Consider the following 26,033-nt stretch of genomic DNA (forward strand, 5'->3'; position numbering starts at 1 on the left):
ATCGTTATACAGGTCGCTACTGCGACCTCTATCGTTACTGAGTCGTTGGTAAGGTCTGACTGTGTGACATCTCACCTGCGACCTCCCAGCGACTTACCTGCGATCCCTATCAGGTCGCATCGTTTTCAGGATCGCTGGTAAGTCGCTAAATGTGACGGGGGCTTTAGTCTTACAAAAACCAAGCTTGTTGAGGCATAAACAGTTTCAGGATAAAGTTGTCTAACATAAATCTTACCATGAATAACTAATCGGTTACCTGGCAGAAGCGGTTCTCCTGAATTTGGTTTCTGTGCTTCTCATACTGAACTATGGGTCTCTCTTCCCTGTATATAAATCCAGTCTTCTCAGACAAATGGGCGTGGTCCACAAAACTCCCATAGAAAAAAATTGAGATCACGCCCACTTGACTAAAATGACTAAATTTCTAGGAGGGTATTTCTCGGGAATAGACCGATAAAGGAACGACAATTTCACTATGCCAAATTTAGGAGAACAGTGGCATATACACCAGATAAAAGATACATCTTTATAGCAAGTGACAGGTTTTTTTAACCCCTTAATGCGTGGCCTCCAGTGTAAGGGAAGGGCTCAGTAGCCAAGCTCTCTCCATATGCAGTAGATGCTGGCTTTGTTATATAGCTGTATCTGTGTCTATCCGCGGTGAGTGGAGCTTTGCATTGACCGCTGCAGTCAGTCTGACAGTGGCGTTTAAATGGAACGTGCACTGGTGAAGGGGTGCACTGACTCCCATTGGCTCCACCAAGACTTCATTGCAGGACAGCTATGGGTCATCATGCCAGCAGGGGCTTACTGAACAACCTGATTGCTGCCATCTTTGTAGCCAAAGGGTGAGCTCCATATTCAACCACAACTTGTACTACATATTGAGGAATATAGATAGTACGCCCATAATGGCACTGTTCTGATTAAATAGATACCTTCAGTGAAGAAATCTACATCCTGGTTGTGGTTTAGTCAGCCTTTGAAGTCTGGGTTTCCTGAGCTCTCAGTGTATTGCGGTGGCTCTGCCCCTGACCCTTCATCTGCCTCTGGTGTCTCTATTTCCTATTTTAAGTTAGCACTGGCGCCATCCTAGCCTCTGGTAGAGCTTGCACAGATTGATCTCCCAGCAGGCTTGATGAAAACTATACTTGTTTATATTTCGTCATGTGCCACCACCATTTTACTGAAGATTGCCAGTAGGTCAATCTGTGCATGTGCCTCCACTGGCATCATTTTACTGAAGATCGCCAGTAGGTCAATCTGTGCATGGGCCTCCACTGGCATCATTTTACTGAAGATCGCCCGGAGGTCAATCTGTGCATGTGCCTCCACTGGCACCATTTTACTGAAGATTGCCAGGAGGTCAATCTGTGCATGTGCCTCCACTGGCACCATTTTACTGAAGATTGCCAGTAGGTCAATCTGTGCATGGGCCTCCACTGGCATCATTTTACTGAAGATCGCCAGGAGGTCAATCTGTGCATGTGCCTCCACTGGCACCATTTTACTGCAGACTGCTGGGACGTCAATTTGTGCATGCGCCTCCACTGGCACCATTTTACTGATGATCGCCAGGAGGTCAATCTGTGCATGTGCCTCCACTGGCATCATTTTACTGAAGATCGCCAGGAGGTCAATCTGTGCATGCGCCTCCACTGGCACCATTTTACTGAAGATCGCCCGTAGGTCAATCTGTGCATGGGCCTCCACTGGCATCATTTTACTGAAGATCGCCCGGAGGTCAATCTGTGCTTCCACTGGCATCATTTTACTGAAGATCGCCCGGAGGTCAATCTGTGCATGTGCTTCCACTGGCATCATTTTACTGAAGATCACCAGGAGGTCAATCTGTGCATGCGCCTCCACTGGTGCCATTTTACTGAGGACTGGTGGGAGATCTGTTTGTGCAATCGCTATCCTTGGCATGGACAGGGCTGATGCGAGCTTAAAAGCACAGAGGAAGCTACAGACACCAGAGGCCCTGGAGGGGCTGAGGCAGAGCCACTGTCCCACCCAAATGCCCTGAAAGCTTAAGAAACCCAAACTTCAAAGGATAATAATACTTCTATCAGGATGTGGATTTTTACACTGAGGCTACCTACTAAATCAGTATAACAGCGCCATTATGGTCATACATTTAACATGCATAATCCGGGTAACAGGTTCTCTGTAAAGAAACTCCGTTCTGCTACATCTAACAGGTGCCCAGCTAGAACTTACCATCTGGGTAAGGATCTCCAATCGGGATCATGCTTTGAGCCTACAAGAGAATAATAATGAGAATAGTCAGTGTAACCCGTACAAATCTGATGCGATGATCTGTAGATGGAACGTGCCTGGAAATCCTAATGGTAGGAATATTAATAGCAGCAGTCTAGCGGAGCTCTGATTACTTACCGCATCCCAGGCTGCGGGGTCCTGGCGGAAGATTGCATTAGTCAGCTCCACAGACACTCTCTTTCTGTAATCAGGGTTCTTGTCCTCGGAGATACGGAACAGGACAGCAGCGGCATAGGTGGCTGGGTAAGAAGGGAAGAACCGAGGTTAACTGCTATGCAACCCCATTACATCACACGCCAGTACCCCCGCGGGTCTCACCTGTGCCCTCATTACGGGAATGCAGGAGCTCCATAAGTGGAGCGGAGGCTCCCTCAGCATCAATGGTCTCTGCGGCCTCCTTGTCCTGTGCCAGCTCACACAGCACTCCGGCCGCTACTCTCTGGATGTTCTCTACTGGGGAGTACAGGAGCTGTAGGGGGATAAGAAGCCATATGTTAGTAGGGACAGGGATCATAAAGCCTCCAGCTGTGCGCCTATGCCGGAGTACACATGCCGCCAATATGTTACGGGTCGTTCAATCTCAAAAAAACAGAAATTTATGGAAGGCAAAAGGGGCAAATACCATGTGGATGCAAATTCACTCCTCAGGAGGATTCATCGTAGAAGTTAACTACAAACTTTAAACTATAGGCCCTAATCAGGGCTGCGTTATTATTTATTACCGCTTTTATTCAGCCTAGAACCTGGATTTTAGGGAGGGCAGAAAAATAAATGACCCATGGACTCCATCACCCTCCTCAGAATGAGTCAGATTAGACATTTACGGTTAGATTGAAAAACTACAATTTGTGTTATTTGAGCACTGGGTGGCGGTATTATTTTTTGGCACTTTTTTAAAAAATTTTTTTACAGCAAATGTATGGATTTAGGTAGGCTCAAAAGTCCTATGGACTTTGTAACACTCCTCAGGATGATTCATAGCAGGATCAGCGTTATTTCAGCACCATGTAGCAGTATTATTTATTTACACTGTTTAGTCAGGTGTTAATGTTACTTCCAGTGAGGTGAAAGGAGAGTTTAGAGACCCCCTAAACATATAAAATAGCTGACCATACCCAAATTATCTCTCCAGGAATGGATACAAACTCTAGCGCAGCGCCACCTATTGGAAGTAGCGATCCTAAAAGTCAAATGTGGATTTTTAACAACCCTTTACATATGACTTAGTATATCCTAAGATCAGAATCCCAATTTGCAGACACAGTGTTTCGGGGTGGTTGCACCTCGTCAGTGCAAAGTATGGGGTGTCTGATCTGGCTCACCCGTAATTTGTGCACAATAAGAGGAGCCTCCCAGCAGTCAGGTCATTATTGACCGTCTGCTATATAGGCAGGACAATACAACAATGGGAATGCCCTATATGTTCCTTATATACCCAAGTCCGTATGTGTATGGCATGTAACATACTGCACTGTTTGCCTGTTACATCAGATGAGAGCACAATTCCTATAGGCACCTACTCCATCTTCCATCCCCCGCTGTCTCGGATTATATGCGCTATATAAGCAGATCTCATACACTACGTATTGATCCTCCATGTCTCACTGAAGAAACCTGGGCTTTAACAGTAACTCTGCCCATCAACATCCCGGAAATATGGATCAAGTTAATGGAGCAATTAGATGCACAAATGACTAATTAATGAGGCGGTATTCTTCCAGTGCAGGACTTCCATACTAATCAATTACAGTGTGCAGCGGCTAGTGGCGGAATATCCAGGGACCACGGCCGCACAACACTTCCTCTGCAGAGCGGCTGCCACATTTGTCAGCATTTATTGCCTGTATGGAGGCTTCCAGCAGTTCACGCCGGCCTGATGGCCAAGGTCAGGGAAAGGGCATAGAGCGGTGACTGTTCTGCATCAGATCATGTCACGCAGGGTGCGCATAGAACTCCTACTTTATTGTAAGAACCCACCTCTTGGCAACCCGACAAACACTTTACTGCAATATGTTATCCTCAAGGTTAAATATTCAGATAATTAAAAGGAATTTATTCTACAAACCACATCATTATGGATTGCCCTGGATATTACAGCTTATTCACTTGACCCGCAATACCAGACAAGGCCATGCACAAGAGTGGCGCTGTATTCCGAGCTTCATACAGCCGTATTAGCAAGTTTTCAGAGTGGTGCAAGGCAGGTAATTTTTGTGGAGCATATGGAGTATTTAGCTTTTGAAAATTTCCTTGCATCTTGCCTAACCCGAGATGACAAGCCCAAGAGGATATATCACACACCTTAACACTAGAACTACTGGACTCGTGACACCTATATAGAAATACATGGTGCAAAGTAGTCAAAATGACTACCTCAGTAGTTCTAGTGTTAAATTACAAAACGTTTGGCCGTAAAACCATTTCAGCCAAATTCCTTGCAATCTGCTTTTTAACTCCTCAGAAGACTAAAGACTGTCTTATGACAGTCTGTACTCTGTACTGACGCTTGGCTAATAATAGTATATTACAGGAACCTGACAGCAGATAAATACTGCCTGTGGATCGGGAAACATGTATCAGGCACTGGCTGCATGATTTCAGCCTTAAATATCTAAGATATTAAATAACCACCGGGGTCCGAGCCACACAAGAAACTAGTCAGACAGGCAGACAGCTTCTTCCCACCTGCTGCCCTGGAATGACAGGTGTCGATCTGCAGGTGTGTACAGGGAGAGACCTGTCACTCAAGGGCAGTGGGTGGGGAGAAGCAGCCAGGAACCGCCTATCTGACAAGTCTTCAGTGCAGTTCAGTGCCCAGTAGCCATTTAACAATTTTTTTTTTACGTCTACGCATAACGGCAGTTGATTGTGGTCGTAACCATGGATACTTAAAGGGAATCTCACCAGGTTTTTACTACCTAATCTGAGATCAGCATAATGTAGAGACTGAGATTCTGATTCCAGCGACGTGTCACTTATTAGGCTGCTTATTGAAGTTTTCATAAAGTCACTGTTTAATCAGCAGTAGATTATCATTAGAGGGCTACTTGGCGTAATGCCAGATAGTCCAGCATATTCATGAACTCTGTATAACTACTAGATCTGCAGCAGAAAAAACATTGATTTAATCAAAAATACAGCAAACAGCTCAGCGACACATAGCTGCAATCAGGGTCATTGTCTCTACATCATGCTGCTCTCAGAGGGGGGTAGCAAAAAACCTGGTGACAGATTCCCTTTAAGCTGCAATGCCCTGCAGATGAGGTAAGAGACATGGCCATATCAGGAGAACTATATTACATTTCTAATTGGAGGCATTTGCTAATATTATTATACCTACTGCATATTGGGATTAAATCTTAGAGATGGGAATACCCCTTTAAGTTCTCTGGGCGTGATGAAGCACTTTCTGAGCCTCCTTCTAGAGGTAGTTTCTCCGCCTAGCCCCAAGCTTCTTTAAATTCATTGCTCACTGGCTGACGTCTCTGCCTAGCAGGCAGGAAATGCTCATTTTGTTTTTTTGACAACAGCATAGGACGACCCCTTTAAGAACCAACCTTTGCGCTAACAGGAGTCCCAAACATGAGATTCCACCCCCTTTAAGACATAAATACACCTCAATAAGGCATATTGTAAACACTTAAGTCTTTATCTTTATGAAACAATCCTGTAAATATGTTAGCCTGTGCACACTCTAGCACCCATCCGTCCTCTCACGTAGGTGTCATGCATCCTTACCTGTACAAACAAGGGAATGGTGTTGAGCCTGTAGATTTCCATGCGATTCATGGGCTCGCGGGCCAGGATGTGCAGGGCTCCGGTGCAGCCTTCCACAATCTCCTCCATTCTGACACCATCCTGGGAAAATAGTATGTGACAGCAGATGACGACTAACCGGACCGTTTTCCACTCTACTTAGCACCAAGAATCACTATACACAGCAGCCTGAATCAAGGGAATGACTGGACATGAAAAATTCATGTTGTCAGATGTAAGGGCCTGTGACAACATTCTGGATGACTGTTCTTGGGGATGTGATCGAGACTTCGGCTCTGAAGAAAATATATACATGCAAATGAGACCGTCAGCGAGTAATTCTGGCAGCAATGGATCCCAATATCCACAGAATGGAGAGGACGGCACCCATGCGGGAGTGTCAGGCCACGTATGCGAGTATAGGGTGAGCTTTTTACCTCAGTATTTGTAGCCACAGCCAGGAGTGGGACAATCAGAAGGAAAGTATAATAGAAACACGGCACCACTTCTAAATTTATCACCCACTCCTAGTTTTGGCTACAAATACTGAGGTAAAAAAACTCACCAAATACTCAAAGTGTGCACGTGGACCAATAAGGAAAGTCAAAATTAGATTTTTATCCTCTGCCTCTTCATCAAAGAGCCTTCTAAGACCATCATATGGGCTCCTCACGCTCCAATAATTCAGGCTCCGAGAATCCACCACAAGGTATTGTACACTTACACAGAAATGGCTACTTTCTCCCATAAATGGCGCCACACCAGGCTGTATATGTATTGCACCTCAGCGCCATTGATGTGAAAGTGAAGAATTGTAAGTTCACATACAGTCCATGGACAGGGGTGATTTTTTTTAAAAGAAAATAATAGTCTCATTTCTCTTATCCAGTAAGCTCTTGTGGGTTGCATGCTTTTCCATTGCAGATGGGACATGTAAGCTACAGCCAGGGGACCAAAGGATGAGACATGCTGACATCCAACATGCCCAATTCTTCCTTCTCCCAACATACAACAGCCATCATGTTTTGCTGATCACGTACAAGCTCCTTAAGTCCCTCTAACAGCCGACCAGTGTTTAGGTGACTTCTGCCACCACCAAATGCAATCCAACAGTCCCAGTGCGTCTCTATATATACTAGAATTGGAACATTTCATATCCGCCATAACCATATTTAAAAACAACATTAAAATCCAGCAGTCACTTTATTCAGTGGAATTATCGGAGTGATGGCTCTTCCAATCTGCAGTGGCCCGTGGACATATTACCGCTCCTCCAGAAACCAGTGCAATGTTTATCAAGCATGCCACAGGACAGTGCACCCACAGACCATTACCCCCTGAACTCACCGTGTACGGCTGCTGGGATCCTGAAGCTGCGTGTCTCTGGGCATCCTGGTGAGCTTTAACCAGTAACTGCACCAGACGGGGGATGACGCCGGCATCATGAAGTGGAGCATAGTTGGCAGGACACAGTGCCAGGTTTCTGATCAAACCAATGGTTGCCTGAAAATACGACCAAAGAATTAAAAAGAATGGAGGAGAAAGACCAGATTGAAATACTGCTTGATACAGAGGTAAATAATACAAAGGCAGCTCAATGAACACTGTTTATTACTGCGATCTATGGGAGAGGTACAAGATGATCTTATATAGGCTCCTCTGGTCATGGCTGCAAGCAGTGTATCGTAGCACCATCTTACCTTGACCAGTGGCCACTGGAAGGGTTGGCCAATCAGCTTGACAATGGCTGGGATGCCATAGTGAAGTCTCACTGAATTCTGAGCCACCTCTGCGTCAGAGTGACGGCTAGTGAGATGTCGTAGAGCGCAGACTGCAGGCTCAGCAATGTCGTCCTTGTCACTTGCTCGGAGGATGGTGTGGATCAGAGATTCCACCCCATTGCTTTGGGTCACCAGAGTTTTGTTGCGGCTGTTGTTGCAAGTCAGGTTGGACAGAGTACCAGTAGCGCAGGTCAGGACATTGACGTCGTCTGAGCTCAACTGGTTCACCAGGATCTTCAGGACATTGTCCAGGCCCTCCTGCAAATGAAAGCAATAGTCATTGTAACTATGAAGGCACACTGAGCATTGTTCCTGGGATCTACATGACAAAACATGGAAAATTATATACACATTTACCACATGGTGGCATAACACCCTGAAGGACCCCAGACACATTGGATAAAAGTCACCAAACCTGCTGATCATCAAACATGTATGGGGGTCTCTTGTTGGTCACGCAACAAATGTCAAGGGACATCAGGATTGAGTGGTCAAAATGTAATCACTGTTTCGATAAATGTATACCCCTTCCACAGTTGTTCAGGAGATAGATAATTCGCTGCCAGGTGAGACAGGCAGAACTGAACATTCATTCCTGTCTATGTGGAAATTGGGAAAGATCTGCCAAATGTTCAGCTGACAGCTGTGTAGTGTGTATGGCCGACATAACGTACAAATATCACCGCCACCCCTGCCCATAATCACCTGCAAGCATTCGGGTTTCGGAATTCACACAAGACTTTCTAGGTTCATTAACATCTGCACTAAACAATAGAATATGGATCAGATCTGTCAACAGCTCCTTGATTATGGTTTCCCAGTAAAATGTTTTTTTTTTCTTGCAGAGTAAAACATGAAGGAATGATTGTATCATGCACCTGCGGTATACAGAGGACTAGTGAAGGGTAAAGTTTTGAAGGAATCGCTCATTTTTAATGACAGATTAGGTCAACGCTGCATAATGGTATCCGCTTTTCCGGATTACGCAGCTACAAATAAAAGAGTAAGTGGTGATAAATGGGACAGGACACAAGGGCCGAGTGTTCCAACACACGCTGAGGTGTGGTCGGCTTATAAACCACAAACCTAGGCAGGCTTACATGTAAGGTGTGTGCTGTATCTCAGCCGCGTACACACCCATGTTTGGTTTAATTGCTGCCTGTAATATTGTTCTGCAGCTCGTCACAGGAGTGAAATGAGGGCGACTCAAACTCCTGCATTTTTATGGGATCATATATACCTGCTGTCATCGCTGAATCAAGATTGTACTGCAGATAGACATTATATTTGGACACCTTATAAAAGTCCAAGTGGGGATTTATACAAAACAGGTCTGCCCGAAACTACGCCCCGACACAACAATCAGATGAGAACTGGGTAGGCGCTCATCAGGAATGGTGAAACCAGAGGGAGATGACTTTCCACAAATTGTGGCATCTTACCAGAATCGCACAAGCGTCGCAGTATGAATTCATGCCTTTGTATGTACCCATACCCAGAGGAAAGAGCTGAATCCGCTGTCCTGAAGTTATGTAAATGGATACCAGGGTATTTGAACTCTTCTATGGGATACAAATACACCAACCACGCTGGCTTTCAACATGCTTGATCCTGATCTATGTCTGTAATTCAGCATTATGATCTACATGTGTTAGGAATCTGCTGATTTCATCTCCCCATGACACCAGGTCAGTTTGTCACATGTAATTTTATGAAAGAGGTCACAGTACTGATAACGTGTGGTGTAATCATTGACTTCCTTATAAACAATATTACTGCATTTATCACAAGTCGAATACTTCTGAAAAACACTTCCCTTTTGTAAGATAGGGAAACCAGATATTTCTCTGAAGACCTTTTGACTTTCTATATGGTTCTGGAAAGATACTTTTTTTTTTTTACTTGAACATGAGCATTTTCTTGGGACATAATTTGGACACTTGAATATAGAGTATGGATCCATCAGCTTATATAATCTAACTAGCTGTTTCCAGCCAGCCAACGCTCGGCACGCCCATTATGATCAGCTACTCAGTGTATGCAGGACTCTGCTGTGGGCATATAGCTTTCCCCCTAAAGGGTATACAGCTCTCTTCCCCCCCCCAACCCCAAGGGTATACAGCTCTCCCCCCCCCCCCCCAAGGGTATACATCTCTCCTCCCCCACCCCACCCCACCCCCACAAGGGTATACATCTCTCCTCCCCCCCCCCCAAGGGTATACAGCTTCTCCCCCCCCCACCCCCACAAGGGTATACAGCTCACCTCCCTGGTATATAGCTCCCCCCAAAGGTATACTGCCGACCCCCTCAACGGTATAGAGCTCTCCTCCCCCCAAAGGTATACAGCTCACCTTCCTGGTATATAGCTCCCCCGAAGGAATACAGCTGCTCTCCTACCCAAGGGTATACAGCTCTCCCCCCCCCCCTCAAAGGGTTTACAGCTCCTTGTGTGGTAATGCCGCATGTTGTAATGGGCGCGGGGGGGGGACGCATGTGGTAATGACGGGGTGAAGAGAAGCCCCAAACAGCAGAGTCATGCCTTTTAAATCAGCAACCAGAGGAATGATGGTACACCAGTGGATCAGTCAATCTACTGGCTACTTTTAGGCTGTGCCCACGGGGACATTGTCCTGCGGATATATCCGCAAGACATTCCGCAGGTGCTCCCAGAAATCCGCAACAGAACTTTCTCTGTTTCAATGCTGCGGATATAGAGCGGAATGTCGTGCGGATATGGTGCGGGCATTCTGCATTGAGGATACAGTACCATGGCTTCGGCACTGCATCCTCAATGGAGAACAAGTGCTGCAGTGATCGGGGTGCCCATACTTGCCTCCATCGTGCAGCACCTCGCTTTCCGGCGGCCAGGTCACTGTCAGGCAGCGTCTGGTTCACTGTGCTGGAGGTGGGCGGGCCTGAACTAGCTCCGGCTGTCACATGACCACCTCTTCCTTCCTGTACCTGGCTGGATCTACCGCGCTGCTGCCGCTATACCGGACGGAGAAAGTGACTCGGGTCTCTATCAAGGCAGGTAAGTATATGGGACCCTGCGGAGAAATCCGCTACAATAATTGACATGCTGCAGATTTTTCCGTACGAAAATCCGCACGATTTCCGCTGTGGAAAAATCCGCAGCTTGGGCACAGCATTTCCCAAATGCCATAGAAATGGCTGGGGAGTAGCTGTGCTGCAGATTTCTGGAAAATCCGTGGCTTTTCCGCGAGAAATCCGCGGCAAAATCTGCGCATTTTCCGCAGCGTGGGCACATAGCCTTAGTGGTCAGCCTTGACTCTTCCAATAACAGAGTTCCTCACCTGTTTAGTGGCCACATCAGACAGGTTTCTCAGAGTCCACAAGCAGTTCTGTACAAGCCTAGGGCTGGAGCTGGTGAGATGTTTCCCCAGAGCCTGCATTCCTCCTGGAAGCAAAGATGACAATTAAAGAGCTACCTAAGGATGATTAGAAATGATAAAAAGGCTGACGAGACCCAAGGCAACCACAAAAAGCACGCCTTGACATGTACCTGGTCCTAGTGTTTACAACAGCCTGAAACGTAACAGGATCCTTCAGGCCAAAACTTAAAATTGTGCTATTAACATTCCTAAGTGGTAATTTTTACTTTCATCTTGGATCACGAAGAGATCTAATATCACTAGTGAGGGAGGGGTATAAGCTCATCCTTTAGCTACACAAGGTCGACATATCCAATAAAGTTTCTATGCTATTGACAATGGTAAAAGCCGATTAGACCTTTAGACCATGAGCAGAAGGATCACATCACAGCACTGCAACCTTTGAAGACAGCTTGTCCAAATATGAAAATGAATGCAGATGTGGAAAGTTGGACTCTGGTGATCTGTATAAAAGCAGTGCACACAAGAAGGTCAAATCACTTCCACACCATAACACATGACTACTAGGATCTCCACTCCTGGGGTTAGGACTACATAGCTAGACTTCCCTTGTGAGCCAGTACTGCACGCAGACATGTACGACAGGTTATGGAGCAGCTTTTGTACACTTAGTGCCTTCAAGCCATGCCAGAGCACATCACAAAGGGATGTCTGACGACTCAGAACAGACGGACTAGCAGCTGACTCACTGAGTGGAAAGCAGCGGAATTAGTGGAGAAGGATTACGAGGGGAAGAAAAACCAAAACACAATATAAGCGAGATTAAAGGAAAATTGTCCTCCTCCTCTGCTGCAAGAACGCAGAAGTTTCAGCCACACATCACTAGAAACTAAGAAAGCCCCACTCCCACTAGCAAGAGGTCACAATGATCTTATTTTAAAGGGGTACTAAGGGATTAGAAAAACATTGCCGTTTCCCTCTAGGTTATGACTTTACATGACTACTAGTAATGGCTGAATAGGCTCTGTACTCGTGGCAAGCACAAAGTAAGTCAATGGGAAACTCAAGTACTCTCAAACTCCCAACAGTAATGAGCACGTTCGTCCATCACTAATGGCTACCCATGGCACATCATTCCGAGTGGACATGGGCATGTTCACATAAAGCTAAGCAGAATAAGTAGATCAAATTCCAACTGTAACCTTTTACAACCAAACCAAAAAAGTGAGAGGAAATGCTGTGGCCACAACCAAGAAGCCATGGAAAGCAATATCCACAGCTGTAATTACAAAGTATTCCTCTGAGATCCTTTACTATCCTCACCACTTTGTGACTAAAAATATAGAAGGGGGAAAAGTACATTTGTCTACCACACAGACTTCAGTGGGTCACCACAACGTCCTTACCAGCTTCAACTATGGCGGGCTTGTTGCTTGGGCACACGGACAAGACTTTTAGCACTCTGCTGGTGGTCCACAAAAGCTTCTCATAGTTGTAGGTCCTCATGATCTGCACAAGACCTTGAGGTCCTCCGTTGGCCAGGATGATGAGCTGTGGAGATGCAGGGGGGGAATGGTTACTAAAACACATAAAACAAAAAATACCACACCCCAGTTTCCAGTAATTTCTGTGCTTGCCTCTTGGATATCTTCCCCTTTAGTGATACCCATTTCTAAAAAGAGCTTCTGAGGCTGATCAGAAAATGGAGACCTCTATAGTCAAGATATTGGAATCTTCTCTCTCTTAAATATAGAGGTACTTAAAAAGGGGTTGACCCATAAAGTACATTTTAATCAATAAGTCATGGAATAAAAAAACATTTCCACAATTGTTTTTTTTTTTTTTGTTTTGTTTTTTTAAATGCTCCTGTGCCGAGATAATAATCTAACTTTGCTCCTGCTATGTACTGGGTCTGACCGTACAGGGACATGTTCTGAACGTATCACATGTCATGGACAGTTAATGAAGCAAAACAGTGTACAGACTGGACAGCATGGGATTGCAGTGGATTCTGTGAGGCAAAACATTTCTCTTCCTGTTTTTAAACATGTTTTACCTTACAGAAAGCAGCAGCTGTGATCCAATGCGTTCCTATGTCTATACTCTTTTGCTTCCTCGCCTGCCCAGGGTTGTGGTATGGTTAGACCAATTCCCTGCACGGTCAGACTCAGACACTAAAGAGCACATTGTGGGGGCAAACTTTTTTTTTTTTTTTTTAAGATCTTCTGATCAAAAAAAATACTTTGTCAATGGGACAACGCCTTTAAACCTTGTAAACGCAATCCATTTTTGACCCAGAAGTGGTACTACTCTTGTCCATGGTTTGTGACTGGTACTAGATTCACTTGAATGGGCCCAAGCATTGATACCAGACCCAGCCATAGCCAAGAGGATACGATTTTTAACTTTTGAAAATGTAGCGTCACTAGGTTAAAATGGAATCTCCAAGATTAGGAAAACCATGGCTGCTCTGTCAAGATATAGTGCCTCGTTTGTCCATGGGTTCTGTCCGGTGATGCAGCAGAGCTCCATTGAAGTGAATGGATCTGATCTGTAAGACCGCACCTGGTCTGTGCACAAAATTGATGATAAAATCATGTTTATTACAAGATCACGTTACAGCAGATTCTAAGTGGAAAGGCCAAATTGGGAATGCGGAAGGCACTGATTAGTGCGCATACACTGGGGATATCATTATCTAGATACATAAGTAGATATTTATAGATAATTGATCCCGCTAACATCCAAAATTGCTGTCACCACCATGCTCTGTATCTAGATATGATTTTTTTTTTTGAGGATGGAGGAGGAGGCAATTTGTCTCTTTCCATAGCTATTCATTTGACATTGCAGAGGTTCCGAAAACAGATTTCAAACCCTTTTATGCTTTATTATGTGGTTTAGACTACAGTCTTGTTACAATAGGTGCGGTATGCATCTGTCTATTACAGTCAAGGACAAAGTAAGTGCAGAGAACCAACACGCATTGCCAGAGATCTGACTTGTAGCTGAAGATGCTAAATTTTTATACAATGCAAAGCTGTGCAAAAATAGTGACAATTGAGGTTTTTGCACCAGTTTGAAGCAATTCCACTAAAATATGTGGAACTGGGAGCAGTCAGGACATGGCTAAACCAACCCGTCAACTGCAAAAGTGTCAGCATTTTGTTTGTCGCAGGAATGTTACTTTAGTCTCCGCATGGAGTAGCATTTCTGGCAAGGCACAGTGGAGGCTCCAGCTACTGAGAAGATGGGCCTAAATCAAGTGGCATACACCTCAGCGAATTTAGTGCATCGTACTCAAGCGAGCCCTTCAATACATATTGAGTATAAAAGGTAGTGGCCCCATTGGGCACCTTTCCACTGGATGATTATTAGCAACAAGCTTTCTTAAAAATGGCTGATTATCAGGAAATGAGCACAGTAAATAGGGCTGCCCATCATCCAATGAAAAAGCAAAATGCTTACGCCTTGGGCGAAATAATATCTACACTTGCGTGAATATTACCATTCTCGGCAGCACATCTTCCAATGTAAATCGGACTTGAACTGCTGAGAATAATGGCAGTATGTGTACAAAAAGATCATATTACTAAATGGTCTGAGTATGAAGGTGTAGTCGTTCTGCCTAACTGACCACCAATTGGCTTTAATGAAGTCGGACGTCGCTTCTTTAATGCTGCAAGTCATCTAGTTAAATCCACGCTCAACTATGGGAGCTATAGAGTCTCAGTTTTCACTATGTCATGTCAGCTCACCTTGCTCTCTTGATTTCCGTAAGCTAAGAGTTGTAGACAATCTGTTGTAATGGCCAGAAATTTAGGGTTATTCTTGTTAAGCAATGGGACCATTTTCTGCAATCCATCAGCCAAACGTACGGCCATCTTGGCACCTTCCTGGTAGAGCAGGAGATTGTGGAGAGTGGTGATAGCATAAAATAGCACTGACTCCACAGGAGAGCTGGAACATAAAATAAAGTTTAAATTGTGATGACTATTAAAAAAAAAATGGTTTTAATGGTCTAACCGAGACCAAGAATTGTTGGGAAGGTTACCTAAGCATTCGAACGAGAGCAGGAATTCCTCCAGACTTGAAAATGGACAAAAGCCCTTCTCGATGGTGAGATAAGTTGTGCAAAATGCTGGTGGTACAACGGGCAGTTTCCATGTCACTTGTGTTCTGCATGGTACGTACAACAGCTGCGACGATCTGTGGGGACTGCATCAGTGCTCTGCGGGATGCTTCCTTTTTGGAAAGCTGGTTAACGATCATGGAGGCCTTGCTCACCACCACCTGAGGGAATAAAATGACGACATTTGTGTCACTTAGATCCTTTACATTCCTGAATTGCAACTTTTTATCCCACAAGTTCACTCTACTCAACGTTAACTGCAGTTCTTTACAGTTGATGTGACCTTACCGGATCCTCGTCGTTCAGGAGTTTGGTCAGTTCAGGGATGGCGCGGGTGGCCAACTCGGCATCATCTTGGTAGTTGATGAGGTGGACAATGGCAGATTTCAGCATCTGTGAAGGCTCGGCCAGTTTCTGCACATTGGTCTGTTGCCCGTCAATTTGTGTTGTCAATAGGTAAGAGGAGTCTTCCACAGTTTCTGGATACATGGCTGCACGAACACGCTGGGCTCGTGTCATTGCAAGCTGGGACTCCATGTCTATGAGATGAAGAAAAAAAAAGATGAAAACCCCCCAAAAAAAAAAAAAAAAAATGTCCAAATTAGGTAAGGATAATGTATGAAAATGCAAAAAAACAAAAACCCAAAACAATAGATGGAAAGAGAACCCTCTACCTGAAGCAGGTTCATGCCCGGCTATCTCCGACAGTCCCTTAGAGAATGAATGGAGTAGAGGGCCAAATACTCAACCTCCACTCCATTTACACAGAGCTCTTTAGAACCCAATTCCGGGGCTCAATGGAGGCCACAGCAGTCCGACCCTCAGTGATCGAAAACTGGACCCATATACAGCGGACAAAGGCTAACTTCTAAACTTGACACCAACACCAAGGGTTCTTCCCATCTTATGTGATGGAGTATTACTGGGGTATGCTATCAATTAGTGGCTGACATTTGGGAAAAGTGGATGCAGGACCAGTTTAGCACTGCAACCCATTGTCCATTTTCCCTGCACAGTGGTGCCAAGCCACTCATGAGTAGAGTCCTATGGCAATGCTCCATTTCTCACTGTGGTTCCCAAAGGAGCCATATATATTAGAAATGAATACCCCTTTACAGGGAGCGCCAAGTAAATGAGGATTTGCGATAACAGTTTTTCACCATATAAAAGGAATATTTCTTCCTGAGCCCCTGCTAGCCACCCTAGATACGGACAGACCTGGCACCGTCTTCTCAGGCGGCACAGCCTCACAGTCTATTTACAGTGCAGTTGGCTAATTACCCAAAACTGTTACAGACGGGAGAATCATGGAGTTAATTAAAAGCAACAAAGAAAATGGCTAACAAGACGCACTTGGCAAACATACAATGCATTACACAAAAACAGTCCATTAAAATTCTCCTTGCAAAGCTGTGACTGCGTAGGGAGAATAGTATGGGCTGGATAAAGACAAAAGGGCTAAAACGTGCATCAAGGTAACTCTGGATCAACCAAGATCATCAGGTCTTAATGGAAGCTACCGACGTAGTTCCAAAAGCCAGGTCGGGGGTACGATACCGGAGGAATGGCCAGCTCAGCGCTGCAGACTAGGCTGTCAGTATGGGAAGCCGCCATAAGGACCCAAACAGCTTCTAAAGAGGTTGCTAAATATGCTGTAGACAAGTGCGGGGTAACAATGAAGCCTTTATTCCGCTGCCCAAGGTCAGAATCGCTGCCACGCTAGGGCTGCTGGTGCCAGCTGCAATAAAAGGAAATGTTACAGTTCACCCTGGAAATTCACACGGAAGAGACATGCTGCGTGAACCACAGGCAAACAATAGCCTTGTATGGTACGGCCAATCCATGGACACCCTCCGGGCCAGACTCAAGACCGGGAGACAAAGAGGAAAACAGGCTGCCACCGTATAGGGTTCACCTCTGTATAAAGATGGCATCTCAATATACCCAATAGGTTCTACCACTAATGCCAGATCAAGCAGCACTACAGCTACAAGCAAATATACTACCCTTAGAAAAACCAATGACCATGCCTACAAGTTGTTGTTTTAGGAGCCCCATTAAAAGTGGCCAAATCTGACATTTACGGCGGGCGCAGCCAACCAACTGATGTGTTTGGGTACCTCCCGACAGAAGAGGTCAGGGTAAAGAACGGATTAGCAGTGAGTGTCAAATCGTTTAGGGAAGATCAGTCACCCCCAGATCTATGGAGGAGAAAGAAAAAACACATGTACACTCCACAAAACCGAATGTTCATGTGCATGGTAGGAGTCTGGAAAGATAGGCGATTGCTGAACAATGGTTCGTACATTAGCCATCACTACAGACAGTCCAGGATCTACAGTGACAAGCTGCAGATGAGACATCACATATACAGCTCATGTGACTGATACAGCCAATCACTGGGCTCAGTGGTTTGAACCCAATGATTGTCTGCAGCGCTCATGTGAGTTGCGACAGTGATGTCACACCTGCAGTCTACAACAAGAGCAGAAGCGTGGGGCTGTACTGAAGGAGAAGGGGGGGGACAAATAGTCAGTGAGTAAAGTTCGGTTTGTTACTTTATAGACAGTGGAAGCCTAAAGGATAAAACAAAAATAAAATGTAATACTTGGAAAACCCTTGTAAGAATACAATAAGTGGAAAATTGTTGTTTCCTATAGACATTAAAAGGGCTGTCCGCCGCATCAACAACCCCTTTTTAAATGAAGAAAATTGCTGGAACGGCACCAGCACAGGTGGTAAGTATGTGAGGTGTTCATTTAAAAGGGGGGCTATTTAGCTAGTGGTGGACAATCCCTTTAGGCCAGGGCCACACGGGACACTACTGCGATCCTCGCATGACACTCTGCTCCCACTGGCAGCACAGTGGGAGCCGAGTGTCATGCCAGTGTCCGTGCGACTGAGGTCTGACTGTGCGAGCGGACCTCAGCTGCGGGGGGCAGGTCAGCAATGGGGGGGGGCGGGTCAGCACCGAGGAGGGGAGGAAGGGATTTCTCTCCCTCTCTCCTCTGTAGCCAGCTATTGCGATTCTCGTGCTGCACGCACGGTATACCGGTGTACTGTGAGTGCAGAGCGATTTTTCTCTCGCCCCATTCACTTGAATGGGTGCGAGAGAAAGTCTCGCATTCCACCTGCAGCATGCTGCGATTGTTTTCTCGGTCCGATTAGGGCTGAGAAAATAATCGCTCATGTGTGCTGTCACAGGCTAATATTGGTCTGAGTGGAATGCGATGTTTTATCACACTCCACTCGCACCGTTTTTCTCGCCGTGTGGCTTAGGCCTTAAGCTCAGTAAAGTGCCATAGTGACTCCTACAGAATATACCTGGGCCTTGCTGCTGCTGCTGTGTGTACGTGGTGGTCTTCATGGTGGTGAACTGTTGAGAGTAGCCCATGTCGTCATCCTCCAGCAGCACGTTCTTGCCGTTCAGCGATGGTGCCGAGGTGTTAATTCCAGAGTTGATGCCGGAATCGTAGGTGTAAGTTTTCTGCCACTCCGTAACCTTAATAGGCCGCTCCGCTACCTCAATTAACTCCATTCTACTTCTGTGGAGAAGAAAACAGCGAGAATCAGTACGTCTGCTCAACTAATCTACCCGCAATCCACAGAGCGCACAGTGTCCGCAGGAAGCCATCTGTTTGCAAAAAGAACCAGAAGCTAAACATAAGCACGAGACAACACAATCCATAGATCATGCATGAAGCAAACAGTACAGTCAACGACGCCTACAAGTATAGGTTTACAATGAGGAGTAAGCAGGTAATAGAAACTAAATATGTTCTGCCCCTTTTAGGGAGAGTTTTGGCATTTGGTACACATTCAGCTGCTCCAAAGAGGAAAAAACAAAAAGCTCACAAGCCATTTACAGCTGGCGTGCATGGTGAAAATGTTTTATGCAGGAGACAGCTGGCGTGTAGCAATGGGATGGGAAAGAAGCGGCAGTGATTCTCCGCGCACAGACAACGCATTGGGTGGCACAAAGGTCGGTGTGGGTCTCCGCCGAACGTACAGACGTATATATAACTACAGAAAGTTAGAGTAACACAGGCGACGCTATACACTATGTTTATCATCACCATGCTAATTGCAATACACTCATTAACCAACGCCATTAATGGCTGAATACACAGGCGGGTAGCTGCAGCTTACGATGGGGGCCTGGAAAGAACAGATGCTGGAAGACAATATTCCCAGTTTGATATCAGCAGATGCTCTGCAAAATGCATTTTTAAAGATGGTTTTGGAATTGGGAAGAAATCAAGCAGTCTCAGGGCTCTAAAGGAATTGGCAAGCCAAAAATCCCATTATTATGCCCCTGATCTCCTTCACCGTGGAGGAAAACCTCATCAGTGAGTTGTCACGGCAAAAGACGAGACTTCAGAGCAAACGAACAATACGACGTCGATAGAATAGAACAGAAGAGTTGGTCAAAGTTCTCCTGACAAGGTCACATCCCTCCAATTTTACTTGGTCATAGACTTCAGATTGCTCACAGATCTGCCAAAATTTTCTACAATTCTCTATATTCATGGCAGCAGTTAACAGGAGAGAAGCGATGTATAGTTTCTTTTGAATGTTGGTCATTCATGGTCTCATTTTTTGGCTATATATCAGAACCTTGAGATCCTCCAGAGCGTTCTCCTCCCCATCAACGCCGTCACTTGTCATAGTAGTGTTCGCACTCAGTTCTGCCAATAATGAGGAATGGAAGCATCTCCCTGTCAGAAGAGACTGGAAAACACCTAAATAGCCATGCGTCTTTTTTGCAGATGGATTTCCTTTAAGTATGGTTGAGCTGTCAGTAGGATGAACCCTCCCAAGTGGTCTACATGGACATGTATGTCCTAAGAAGCTGAAAAAAATGATATTGTGATATCGGTGACCCAATGTCTTATTCCAGAGAAACTCATGTTTCTATTATATGTAAATGAGCTGGTCTAGGTTATGGGTCAGATCTGTATGAGACTCTGCCTCCAGAGATTGTATTAAATAGGAGTTACCATTGTGATGGCCGCTCTCTGCAGAGCTATATTCGATTATAATCGACACATCTGCAGGTTCCTCTCAGCTTCAGCCTCCATCTCACAGCCAGACAGTGCTGCTATATTGTTGCAATACAAAAGAGCTGTGAGAACTGCAGCTAATGGGTTTGGAAGAAGACAAAGCTCTGTGGTACTGCTCTGTGTTAGTTACATGTCTCACACTAGTAATTCCCCCTAAGCCCCACGCAGATTATCATACAGATCTGTGTCCGGCCAATAGCCAGGATCAGCACATTTACATGTAAGAAAAACATGGATTTCTCTGGAATAAAGCATCATATCGCAGATATCAAAGTATTTATTCAGCTTCCTATTACCTAAGTGCCCATATAGACTGCTTAGGAGGATTGAACCGACATTAAAGGGAACCTGTCACCACTTTTTTGGCCTATAAACTGTGGCCACCACCACCGGGCTCTTATACACAGCATTCTAACATATATAACATAAAAAAACACTTTAAAATACTTACCCAACAGTCGCGCTGTGGGCCTTATGGGCGTCTCCGTTGTCTGGTCCCGGCGCCTCCTCTTTCAGCCATCTTTGTTCTCCTGGTCCGACGTCATACACAGTCACTGGCATTCAGGTCCTGAGCAGGCACACTTTCAAAATATTGTAGTGCGCCTGCGCAGGACCGACGAGTGTGTATGACGTAGCCGCGTCATGCACCCAGGCTTCAGAAAGAGGACAAAGATGGCCGAAAGAGGAGGCGCCGGCCCCGGACAACGAAGACCCTCATAAGGCCCACAGCGCGACCGTTAGGTAAGTATTATAAAGTGTTTTTTATGTTCTACACAGCGGCCAGGGCTCTTATATACAGCATGTTAGAATGCTGTATATAAGAGCCCGGTGGTGGTGGCCGCAGCTTATAGGCCAAAAAAGTGGTAACCGGTTCCCTTTAAGGACCGTGCACGAGTTTGTTATTTGTGGCAGATTTTTCAGCACTAAAAACACGGTATTGGCAGGAAAACCGCTACATAAAATATGTACTTTTTTTGCCCCATTCATTGAAATTGTGATAAATCCTGAAAGAACTGACAGACACTTCAATGGTTAAAGTCTGCAAAAGTAAAAAGTATCAGTTCACTTTTGCACGACTTTTTTTTTTTTTTTTTTACACTCTTGAAAAAAGCGTAGAAAAACGTGTGTGTGTGTGTGTGTGTGTGTGTGTGTGTGTGTGTGTGTGTGTGTGTGTGTGTGTGTGGTGGGGGGAGAGGCCTTAGTTACAGCAGTCTGGATAGGAGTGGAAGACGAGGTTTGGGCAAGTTGGTCACTTCTATAGGTGGCACCAGAGGTCCAGTTGTATTTTTCCTCTTGAGGAAAGTCAATTACCTTCTCGGGAAGCATTGCCTGGTGTATAAACCTTCCTAAGAGAAGATTATATCCTAGACCTAGCCAACTTTGAGAAATGGTTTGTGTGGAGCGAAACGGCCTGATTACATACTTGGGCAGCAAGCCTCCAGGACTAGTATGTATTTGGAAGTGCAATACTGGAAGGATTCATATAGGTTTGGCGCAGTCTGGGAGATTTGCAGCCTCTTTCTCAAGGTCTCCCCTTCGTATGGGAAAGTTGGAAAATATGCCTTATTCTAAGCTCATTGAGTGGTGCTAAAGCCACACTACAAGCAAACCGATTAGCTTCTAGCTACTGTATTACTGCCATGTTTGATTACGTGAAAGGGCCCATTGGCCTATATAAAACAACAGAGAATGAAAGAAGTTGTCCAGTGATAACTTGTGGATCGGTTTGGGTCAGACCGCCAGGACCAGCTCCGATTGACAGAACTGGGCACCTTTTTTCCTTTTCACATGGTCGACCGCTGCTCTAGTCACTCCCTATGGGGCGGATGAGAGCAGCGTTCTGATTTTCTGACAGTCCCACAGGGATTAAATGGACAGCTCTTTTTTTTTTTTAAACAGGAATAAAAGTGCCCCGTCGAGGATAAAAAAAAAAAAAAAAAAAATAAATCCCTGTTCTACCGATAGGAGCAGGTCAGTAAGTTCTAACCGATCCTTCAGGGATTGGTCAGGGAAAAAATGTTAAGGCGAAATCATTCGTTGGCTTTTCAGCCAACATGGTTGAGTCTATGCCTTTCCGTTGATTAAAGCCAACAGTTATAAGTACGGAGACTCCTTGGCGACACCTTGGCCTCTCCTACTAATCTGGAGCAAATCCGTCATTTCACTTTGGGTGACATCAGAGGCAATCAGACAATTGAAGAAGTTCCTTAGTACAAGTCTGTAGTCCAATGAGCGACACTGGTGAAGGAAAGACCCAAACAGCCAAAATGATGAAGCTGAAGACTGTGAATGCAAACGCTTGGGTGGCAGAAGGTGGTGAGATTGGTGAAGACCAGACGTGATGAATTGGAGAAGAGCTTTCACGCACTCACAGCCACTAAAACAAAGACTTTAAAAGTTACAGGGGTGGGTAGGATCCTGATCTATCGAAGGTTCTTAGACAAAAATAAGGCCACTCTAAGAAAACTTTCTCCTGGTTACAGAATCATTCTGCTTTTCTTGTTGTATGACGACAGGGATGGGAGGTGGGGGGGGGGGGGGGGGGGGAAGACGCCTTGTTAGAGAATAATGTGCCAAATGGGGGTGCAGGGAGAAAAGAAAAATAAGCAAGACAATAAACAAGCAGAGACAAAGCCAGCTGCTCGTCAGAGGACGGCACACCCTGATCTGGAATGTCAGCCTGTCACAGAGTCCCTGCTCAGGGCTTCCTCTGGAGTTACAGGGTGGGGGAGAAGCAGCCAAGCTGGTTTACCTAGACAGGCAGGGAAGGCATGGAGAATTGCTTGCAGGGCTTTCTCCAGGCACAGGCTCATCTCTCTGCCGCCCCATGGGACTGGCGGACAAAGGGCCACTCAATGCGCTGATCAGTCGCACAATGAAGAGTGTGTCAACACAATGTTACTTCAATGAGCCGCTGCAAGGTTTTGTTAGCCTGCAAAATGCGGACATGCTCCCAGTATACGGGGAACAAAAAGGGCACGCTTGATGCCAGGATTTGAGGGCACTTATCTGTGTGCTGCCATTGTGAGAGCCACCTGGCTGTATCAAATGATTACAGCTGGCAGAACAAGGGACGGAGTGTCCCAGGATCGTGTAAAGACATAGCATACGTGGAAATAGGATGCCAACATGTGTTCTAGTGGAAGGGTCACAGCTTTACAGCGTGCAAAGGGCTCCTAGGCCACAGAAGAAGGCAATAGTATGATAAATGGCACACAATAGGTGGGGGGGGGGTAAGGAACTTCGAGTGGTCTGGGACCACCCCTAATAATTTATCGATTCATCACATACAAGTTCTTATTTCTGCTTAGGGGCATTAAGGGCTTCTGCCAATTGCCGACCCTCCGCCACCCTGTAACTATGACACACCAGGAATGCTGCGTTATCAGGACTGGAGGGGGCATCATCAACAAGTTCATACAGATCTCATATTAATCATACATTCCTTTACAGAAAACGGATCACAAGTGACACAGTCACACATTGCTCCGGCTGCTGGCACTCACCCTGTGACCATGGTCTTCTGAGACTGGCACGGTGCTATATGCAGATGATTGTTCAGGAAATGGTATGCCCAGTGCTGGACTCCGATGCCTCCCCCCAACATGACAAACCTGGGGCTGACTGTCGAGCACATGATCCTGCACCGCCATACTGCTAAATAATGCACCAAGTGACACATTCACTTCCCATCGGAGACAGGAGACAGAGACAGTCAGAGGGGATCCGGCTCGCTTAATACTCAAGTACAGCGATTCCTCCAAATTAGAAACTACAAATGGCAGCATTAATTATTTAGTGGCCGGCGTTCATATTGCATGTGCATTGTATACATGTGTTACCGCACTGTAAACCACCCAGGGCTGACAGGAATGTTCCTGGGGGAAGCTGGGGGAGGGGAGGGGGTGACATTATGAAGCCAAACCACAGTGACATCTGTCAGGTCAGATATACAATTAGTAATGCGGCAATGAATCACCAGGTCTGCCACAACTCACAGTAAAAAGCCATAGACAGAAGATATTTATCTGCAGATCAAGCTCATTTCAGCGGCAAAACTCACCAAATCTAGCCAGATCTGCCAACAATCCGCAGATAAGCATCTTGTCTAGAAGGATTGTCATATCTATCTATCTATCTATCTAGTTTAAGGACGCATACTGTATCCTTCTCCCGTCCCAAAAATAAAAAAAAATAAAAAGTGCACAAGGGGTATCCAGATCATTTCTTTCATAAAGATCTTAGTTTAGGACATTTTATTCTTTGGCGTCACTAGAGAATGAGGCAAAACGCTAGCCATACTCTTAAGGTGTCTATAGGGACAGGGTTTGATTTGACACCATAAAATTGACATCTACGCGGGACATCCATGATTTCTTAAAACGGTAGAGAAAAGCAAACTGCCAAACCACAGAGCAAGGAGAATGTCCTGTGGGAACAGTGACGTATTGGAAACAAACATGGCCAACATTTTTTTCAGGACTACAATACTGAAGATCTAACCTTTAGGGTAGGTCATTATTACTAAGACTAGCCCATCACCTCACCGCCCTCATCTAATCTAGTCCCTTTCTGCCCTTCATAAAACTTACTTCCAAGTTTTGCCCCCTGTATCTTCTGATTCCATTCCTCTCCATGTACTTTCTTACACTCTGTACCTGTATAAATTCTGGCTGGCGACCGGTCCATGCAGCTGGTTTTGAATCCCCTATGAAATTGATGGCTGGACCATATATGACGAGCTTTTCTCCCCCCATTCACCTTTTGTGCCTCCCCTATTTCCTCATAGACTGTAAGCTTACGAGCAATGGCCTCACTCCTCCTGCTATCTGAATTTTATTAATTTGTATTGTCTCATGTTGTCTGTACATGTCCCCTCTGAATTGTAAAGCGCTGCGGAATATGTTGGCGCTATAGAAATAATTAAGATACCGTAAGTGTTCGACCCCCAGATCAGCCATTAGGCTGTGGTCAAAATTATACAGTGGAAAGCAAATTATACAGTGCAAAGCGGCAAAATCCCACAGCACCCTACACTGTGTAGTGCCCTCTCGGGTATTACAGCTCAGCTCCCACTGAAGTGAATGGAAACGGACCTTGCAGGACCAGAGAACGGCCACTAAATCCATATACCATATACCATGTACCTCCTGATAAAGTGGAACCTACTAACAAGCAGATCGGTTGGAAAACTGGGTGTCGAACCCTTACGATGTGATACTAATCATTAACCCTAATAGATCTTCAATAATTTAGTCCTGGACATACCCTTCAAACTCTTCCAATATCTGGAAGACTACCCAAACTCCATTGTTAAGACTCATCGTATGTATATGGCCAGGCTGCTGGAATCCAGTGGGGCATGGATGAGAAGTACCTGTCCTACAACACAAACTACATGTTTATGTTCTGGTGTTACCAAGCCATAGGCTGGTTGTAAGGGTGGACAGAGGCAGAAGAGGGACACTATAAGAACAGGGAATGTACATTTGCAGACTAATATTGTGTCTGACAGATGCTGCTTTGGAGGGGTTAGTGTCCACCTTACCTCTTGGACCCCATGTTGCACCAATGTCCGGCCCTGATTAGGTGAGCTAAGCGGATTTGTAGTCATCTGTGAATAATGGCTTCTAATTGGATCCCCAGCCACAATAATCATCAGTTT

At 45.4% G+C, this 26,033-nt stretch overlaps 1 protein-coding gene across 2 annotated transcripts in view; it reads right to left on the bottom strand.

Annotated features, from left to right (window-relative positions):
* The window catches only part of JUP (junction plakoglobin), a 63,168-nt gene that overhangs the window by 5,114 nt on the left and 32,021 nt on the right, over positions 1-26,033 (bottom strand). For both annotated transcript variants that reach the window (XM_075350196.1, XM_075350198.1), the window contains exons 2-13: positions 18,630-18,850; positions 15,594-15,844; positions 15,228-15,466; positions 14,932-15,133; positions 12,580-12,724; positions 11,135-11,238; positions 7,740-8,078; positions 7,387-7,542; positions 6,022-6,141; positions 2,602-2,752; positions 2,401-2,522; positions 2,224-2,263 (exon numbers count right to left, since the gene is read on the bottom strand). In XM_075350196.1, the coding sequence (XP_075206311.1) occupies positions 2,224-2,263; positions 2,401-2,522; positions 2,602-2,752; positions 6,022-6,141; positions 7,387-7,542; positions 7,740-8,078; positions 11,135-11,238; positions 12,580-12,724; positions 14,932-15,133; positions 15,228-15,466; positions 15,594-15,844; positions 18,630-18,843 (2,083 nt within the window). In that variant the 5' untranslated portion in view covers positions 18,844-18,850. The remainder of the gene's footprint in view (positions 1-2,223; positions 2,264-2,400; positions 2,523-2,601; positions 2,753-6,021; positions 6,142-7,386; positions 7,543-7,739; positions 8,079-11,134; positions 11,239-12,579; positions 12,725-14,931; positions 15,134-15,227; positions 15,467-15,593; positions 15,845-18,629; positions 18,851-26,033) is intronic.

This window comes from Anomaloglossus baeobatrachus, chromosome 5, assembly GCF_048569485.1.
Source record: "Anomaloglossus baeobatrachus isolate aAnoBae1 chromosome 5, aAnoBae1.hap1, whole genome shotgun sequence".
In the NCBI taxonomy this organism is placed as follows: Eukaryota; Metazoa; Chordata; class Amphibia; order Anura; family Aromobatidae; genus Anomaloglossus; species Anomaloglossus baeobatrachus.